Source organism: Cebus imitator, unplaced genomic scaffold, assembly GCF_001604975.1.
Source record: "Cebus imitator isolate Cc_AM_T3 unplaced genomic scaffold, Cebus_imitator-1.0 Scaffold15, whole genome shotgun sequence".
Taxonomy (NCBI): domain Eukaryota; kingdom Metazoa; phylum Chordata; class Mammalia; order Primates; family Cebidae; genus Cebus; species Cebus imitator.
This window is the reverse complement of record NW_016107330.1, coordinates 9,902,632-9,909,708: the sequence shown is the minus strand read 5'-3', so window position 1 is coordinate 9,909,708 and position 7,077 is coordinate 9,902,632. Positions and strand designations below refer to the sequence as shown.

The 7,077-nt window shown below is 46.1% G+C and overlaps 1 protein-coding gene across 1 annotated transcript in view; it reads right to left on the bottom strand.

Annotated features, from left to right (window-relative positions):
* Positions 1 to 4,819: 4,819 nt before the first annotated feature.
* MICOS10 (mitochondrial contact site and cristae organizing system subunit 10) overlaps positions 4,820 to 7,077 on the bottom strand; it is a 34,796-nt gene continuing 32,538 nt past the window's right edge. Inside the window, exon 4 of the mRNA XM_017506111.2 lies at positions 4,820 to 5,065. Within this exon, the coding sequence (XP_017361600.1) occupies positions 5,051 to 5,065 (15 nt within the window). The 3' untranslated portion in view covers positions 4,820 to 5,050. The remainder of the gene's footprint in view (positions 5,066 to 7,077) is intronic.

The window sequence follows — 7,077 nt, the reverse complement described above, 5'->3', positions numbered from 1 at the left end:
TTTTTTGAGATGAGGGTTCTCTGTGTTGGTCAGAATGGTCTTGAACTCCCAACCTCAGGTGATCCACCTGCCTTGGCCTCCCTAAGTGCTGGGATTACAGGCGTGAGCCACCGGCACCTGGCCAGAATTATTTTTTTAAACAAATACAGCTGACTTCAAATTGGATCAACTTATGAATTTAAACTCAAAGAAACTGGCTCTGACCATTTCAACTAGTTTAAGTATCTCAAATCGGTTTAAACTGTATCCAACTGCTTTCCTTTGAAATGACCCTCCCGCTTTAAACAGATTTTTGACCGGCATAGAAAGTAGCTAAGAGTCTGGCCTCCGGAATCAGATTCAAATTACACCTGCATCGTCTCACCTACTTGTCCTTGGGCAAGTTAATTTGCCCTTCCAAAATCTGTTTCTTCATCTTTAAAATGAGGATAATAGTACTTCTATCATAGGCTTGTAAAAATTAAACCTCATGATATGTGTTCTGCCTATTTCAAACTGGAGAGACCAGGAATAAAGATGACTTGATTGACGGTTGATAATGAGCTCTTTTTTTCTAGCCCCAATTTCTTCCCTATTAAAGAGTCATCACCCTGCCCACACCTCCTTCAAGAATTCTTGACATCTTCCTCCACCTCCACCATCTGGCTCTGAACTGCTTAAGTGAGGGTCAAACAATTGAAGCCAATTATCCTGAATGCAAATGCTCAGTGATAGTTCTATGCTACCTGGGTGGAAGCTCCTTGAGTTCTCTTTTTTCAGTGTCTTTTCCCCTTCTTCCCTCCTAGCCTAGCTCCAAGACCATGTGCTCAGTAAATAACTCTGTGTGTGTGTGTGTGTGTGTGTGTGTGTGTGTGTGTGGTTTTTTAAGACAGGGTCTTACTCTGTCGCCCAGGCTGGAGTGTAGTGGCATGATTACAGCTCACTGCAGCCTTAACCTCCTGGGCTCAAGTGATCTTCCCTCCTCAGTCTCCAAAGTAGCTGGGACTATAGGTGTATTCCACCATGCTTGGCTAATTCTTGTGTTTTTTGTAGAGATGGGATCATGCTATGTTGCCCAGGCTGGTCTAGAACTCCTGGGCTCAAGCAATCCACCTGCCTCAGCCCCCCAAAGTGCTGGGGTTACAGGTGTGAGCCACTGGGCCGAGCCTGCAACAACCCCTTAGGTTAAGGAAACTTCCTGTGGTCCCATGGCAAGTTAAGTGGTAGAGCAGGAACTTAGATCCCGTCTCCTGACTCCAAATCCTACAGGCTTCCTGCTTTACAGCCCTGTCTCTCCCTTGGTTCTTCTCATCCAGGCACTTGACAGCCTCTCTCTCTTGCTCCACACAGAGGCCCTCGTGAGACATGGGGCTTCTCCCCTGCTCCTGTCCAAGTCTGTCTTTATCCCAATACCAAGCTTTGGTGTCCAAGGGGAAGCGATGCTTGCAGCGCACTTAAAGAAAAAAGTGGTGATAGCTTCCAGATGAGCTTATTATTCTAAATTTAACATTCCTTTTGGTACTTAGAATTTCCACTTTCTCTCTTCCACCCCGTTTGCATTTGGGGAATTAGAAAGCATGCAACAGGAAACCATTTGTGTCTCAGCACCATTCAGGATGAAGGCTGTCCAAGTGCCATGGAGTCATATTCCTGTGGAAATACTTTGCAGAGTTTATTTGGACAGGTTCAAAAATAGTCCTTCAACAATACAATCAGATCGAACCACGACAAGTAAAATGCAATTATGGCTTGGTTACATTTTTCAAAAATGTAAACAGTGAGGTTTGGGAAAACTAAAAGCAAAGCGACATAGTCATCTCCTCCATTCCCAACCCCTGCATTTTCTACAAGCAGGACTTCAAGTCTGAATCTGGGATCTTTTGAAATGGATGAGAGGATGATACTCACTAAAGGAGACAGCTCAACAGAGTGTGTTCTGAGGCCATTTCTCAGAACAAAGGCATACTTCTGCATAAGGCAAATGCAGCCTGATAAAGGCTTCCCCAGTGGGTACTTGGAATGCCAAAGTCATTCACCTAAATGAGCTCAAAATACATATTGTCCTGGGCCAAATTATACAGTGTCAAGCTCAGACTGTATGTATTTATGTATGTTGGCAGAGCAGGCCACTTTTGGGGCGCCACAGTTTCATCCTAGCATCCTGTGCCCTGCTGGGTTCCCATCACTCTCTCCCCAATTCCATGAATTTCCTTGGATTTGGTTCCAGAAAGGCAGACAAGAAGCAAAGTCAGTTGCACAGGCCCACAAGGGAACAGGGCCCCAGAAGACTTGAATTACTAATGAAACTTCAGAGTAACACAGAATGTTTGCCTTTGCCAATAAGCTGGGACTTTCTGAAGGTTGATCTGAAATGGGGGCAGGGAGTGGGGACAAGATCAAGTGTGCTTCTGGCCAGCTTCCGCTAAGGGCTACAAGGCGGGAATACAAAGCACTCTAGAACTAAAGCAAGTGGCCAGTGCTTTCTTTGACTGGCCTCTGTCGAGAACTATTCCATCAGAGAGCTGACCCATTTCCCAGGGCACTTCAGTGGTGCTTCCAAGGTGCCAAAGAGATCATCCAAATAAATGTCTAAAACCTAACAGCTAATGAGATAGAGAAGTTTGAGTCCAATGTCCCTCTCCACTCCATATTTTGCTAACATGTCTAGGGAATTTGTGGCCACCTTGTTTATGGAAAAATGACAGAAAAACTGAGGAAGGAAAATACTTTTGAGACAGAGTCTGTCTGTCACCAGGCTGGAGTGCAGTGGCATGATCTCGGCTCACTGCAACCTCCACCTCCCGGGTTCAAGCGATTCTCCTGCCTCAGCCTCTTGAGTAGCTGGGACTCCAGGTATGTGCCATCATGCCCAGTTAATTTTTGTATTTTTATTAGAGACGGGGTTTCACCATGTTGGCCAGGATGGTCTTGATCTCTTGACCTTGTGATCCATCTGCCTCAGCCTTCCAAAGTGCTGGGATCACAGGTGTGAACCACTCTGCCCAGCCAGGAAAATACTTTTAAAGCAAATAGGGAGAAAACAAGTGGAGGGGATGAAACAGGTTGCACATTATTTTTCTTTTAATTACACGGGTTGCCTTAATCATGGAATGAAGAGGACCAAGTGAAAAACAGCCATGTGGCTATGGCAAGCCAAGTGGCTATAGCCATGACTTCCAGTCCAGGGCTAAGCCCATCTTTGGACTTCAGATGATCCAAAGACGAAAACAAGCCCAGACAGGAGAAGCCTGGACAGTTTGTAGGGCAGAGCCTAGCAGACCTTTCTGGAAAAGGGAGTGGGAAGGATGAGGGAGGGTATTTGCTACCCCGAATATACTTCCTATAGCACTTTTAATCCTAGCTACTTAGGAGGCTGAGGCAGGAGAACTGCTTGGGGTGGAGGTTGTGGTGAGCCTAGATCACGCCATTGCACTCCAGACTAGGCAACAGGGGTGAAACTCTGTCTCAAAAAAAAAAAAAAATAACTAAGGTCTAATCTTCAGTTTATATTAGTAATATACCATGTGACCTTATATATTAATCTACTCTGATTCTGCTAATTATTGCCAACAAAATTATATTCATGACATTTTATCAATCCTCTGTGAATTTTCTGTAAATAAAATTATTTCTAAAAAATCTCTTAAAAAAAAAAAAAAAGAACTAAGGTCTAATCAATGTTCCTGAACTGGAGGCAGACATGAGTTGTACCCTATTGCCCAGCCTCCCCCTTCACGCCTCTCCCCTGCCTCCGCACACCCTGGCTATGCTGAACTGCTTGCGGTTTCCCAGCTATAATATGCATTACATAATCCTGAGCCAACACAGACGCTACCCTCCTTCTGTCTGGGATTCCCCAGTCAACTTCAAGTCTCAGTGCAGGTATTCCATTGCCTGTGGGGCCATCCTGAAAAGACATAGCTGCTGCTTCTCCTTTGTTCTCAGTGCACCTTGCCCACAACTCTCCTCTCCGTTAAAAACACAACTTCAGAGTTGCGTTTGTATGTCTGTCTTTCTGTCAGACTCTAAGCCCCTCGAAGGCAGAAGGCTGTCTTTTTATCCATTTAATCTCTGCTGCTTACAGCAGTGCCTATTGTATAGTAGACGCTCAATCAACATCTACAGGATACAGGGGCAAGTGGGATGGGGGTCTGCCTATCTTAATTCTATGATAAGGAAAAAGAAATCAGAAAGGCTGAGCTCTGGGGTTCTGTACATTGTCTGAAGAAATTGCTAAAATGACTTTTGCATCTAGCATTCCTGGTTCAAGTGAAACCACAGGAACAAACTCAGAGGGACATTAGAAGTGGCCCTTTTGTCCTCAAACCTCAGCTGCTACATCAAGATAAAATCAGCCCCAAACGGGCCCTTCCAGCCAGGTGGGTGAGCCATGAGCTTTCCTCCAGAGCTGAAGCTTGAACTGTATAAAGCTCTACGAAGCTGCAGGACTTGACATCAATGGAGTGGGCCATCCACACAGCCAGGTTTCCTCCCCTGCTAATACAGCGGCAGTGTGACCTCCTCGCAGTAGGCCTAGCTGAGATGTGCCCTGCCAGGTCCCAGGTGAGAACACACGAAGAGCTGCCACAGAAGGAAAGGCGCCTTAAGACATCAGTCATCTCCATCAGGCCATGCAGCAGCAATCTTCAACTTCTGATGTACGAAGCGGAAGGAGTTCTGAAAGCTATGCATGAGGGGGCAAGTGGGAAGGAATACCCAATGATTGCTTTCAGGGGGTTCTCAGAGAGGCTGTGAGCAAGCGGCTACAGCTGCTGGCAGTTCACGCACAGTCCTCCTCATGCTCACAGACCAAAGGCAGAGAAACAAAGGCCAGGCAATGGGCTTCCTATTTTTGTTTAATTTATTTAAGACCACCTCCTTACAATTTCCAGAGAGAAAATACAAAACAAGAAACAGACTTGGTTTCAAATACATAACCAGGTGCTGGAGTTTAAAGCATCACTGATAACATTGTTACAGAAGAATGGCAGCTTACTCCAGGGCACTTCAGTATTCCTGAGGAATAAACATGATTTCTCTTGTCCTCCCACTGGGATGTTCTCAGGTGAAGTCACTGCTCCTGCTCCTGTAAAGCAAGGACACTCAGCTTAAAACTCTGCAGACAGCGAGTCAGACGGGATTCTGACAACCCTCTCTGCTGTGTCAGGTCAGACCCAAAGGGCCAGAGGCCAAAACCTGATCACACTGTTACGTTAAAACTGTATCACATCAGGACTATGTACACCCCACCCAGGTTCCTAAGAGTGCCCCCCAGTCCCAATCTTACAGGGAGAAGAACAGGAAACGAGTGGAACAGGCCAAACCACCATGAGCTGGATAACAATTCCTAAAACCTGTCTAAGGCATCTCAGGGGAGTGGGGAGAGCATGGTTCTAATCAGCCTACGAACTACATGGCCTTGCCGAGTTTCTCAACCCTGCTTAAGAGTCTGCTTTCTCGGCTGGGCACGGTTGGCTCACGCCTGTAATCCCAGCACTTTGGGAGGTCGAGATGGGCAGATCACCTGAGGTCAGGAGTTCGAAACCAGACTGGCCAACATGGAGAAACCCCATCTCTTTAAAAAAAAAATAAAAAGAGTCTGCTTTCTTATCAGCTGAATGAGGACAGTGACACCTCTCACAAATCCACTGAGGGGTCCAGAGGGAAAGATTATTAAAGATAAAGCAAGCAGGATGGTTTTGGGGGCAGATCAGGGACTCAAGAAGCAGTTATTATAATAGGACTGCACTGAATAAGCCCAAGTTGGGATTTTGCTCCATTTTTCAGGGAGTGGAGAATGACAACATCAAGGCACAGACTCAAGTTCGGATACAGTTACAAGGCCATTTGGAGCAGGACACACTAATGTAAAAAATGGAACAATATTTTCCACAGTAACTCCCAGCCATTAAATACATAATATGCATATAATCACCCCTGAGCCATTACCCCTAACAACACAGTTTGGAACAATGGAAATGTTTTAAGCAAAAGACCTGAAGCTTCTCTCTCTGCTCCTTTTGGTTCTCTCCACAATCAGCTCTGGTGTCAGGAAAGTGAGGAGCCAGGGAGTGGTGGAAAAGGCTGACTGCGGGCTTCGATGCCACGCAGCTGCACCTCTCCTTGCACTGTCCCTGTGATGACCTCACTCTTGCTTTGGTGCAGAGATGGCTCCCCTGCTCCCATCTGTCCAACACACATGGGCTGGCTGCAGGCAGCTGACGGTGTGAGCAAGGCTGTGGCAGGATACTGCTATTTGAGATTTGGTGGGCCTTGTGGCCACAACTCCTGACTGGAATTGGGACATGCATTTGTACCACATTTTCCACTCTACTTGTTATGACAGTGGAACAACAGACAAGTCAATCACCCTTTTTGGGCTGGCCTTATCTATAACAACCAATGTTTCTGTGTATTTAGCACCTCACAGCTTAAAAATATTTTCGTGTCTAATTCTCACGACAACGTCGTAGGTAGAAATTATTACCCTCATTTTACAGAGAAAAATGGAAGCTCAGAAGTGAAACTACTTAAGATCACACAGAAGCAAGTGACTGGCTTGCACCCAGGTCTCCTGGCTTCTGTGCCCTTTCCACTAGTCCTGCTGCTGCCCTATTCACAAGTCACTTGAGAAGCTGAGGGTTCTGTGCATGCAGGGAATGTGAAGCTGTTCACCGAAAAGGGTGCTGCTGCTGCAAAGGCTATGCCTTAGGAAGGCTGAGGCCATCAGCACTCACCTCTAATAGAATAATTTACTTCATTCACTCATTTTACATTTATTTGAATGCTTATTTTGTTTCAGGCCCTGGGAATACAAAATAAGTGCCAACTCTGTCCTTGAGCATCCAGCTTCCCATGGTCCTGTCACTTAAATCCCATAGTAACTAATCATCAAGCAAGACAAAGGGAAAGACGGCAACATACGAAGCCCTGAGGAAGCCTGCTGCCCTGTTCCCTTTGGAGGTGTGGGTAAGAAAATTTCAGCTTGCATGTAGCATTAAAAATCCACCTGAAGAGCCGGGCGCGGTGGCTCAAGCCTGTAATCCCAGCACTTTGGGAGGCCGAGGCGGGTGGATCACGAGGTCAAGAGATCGAGAC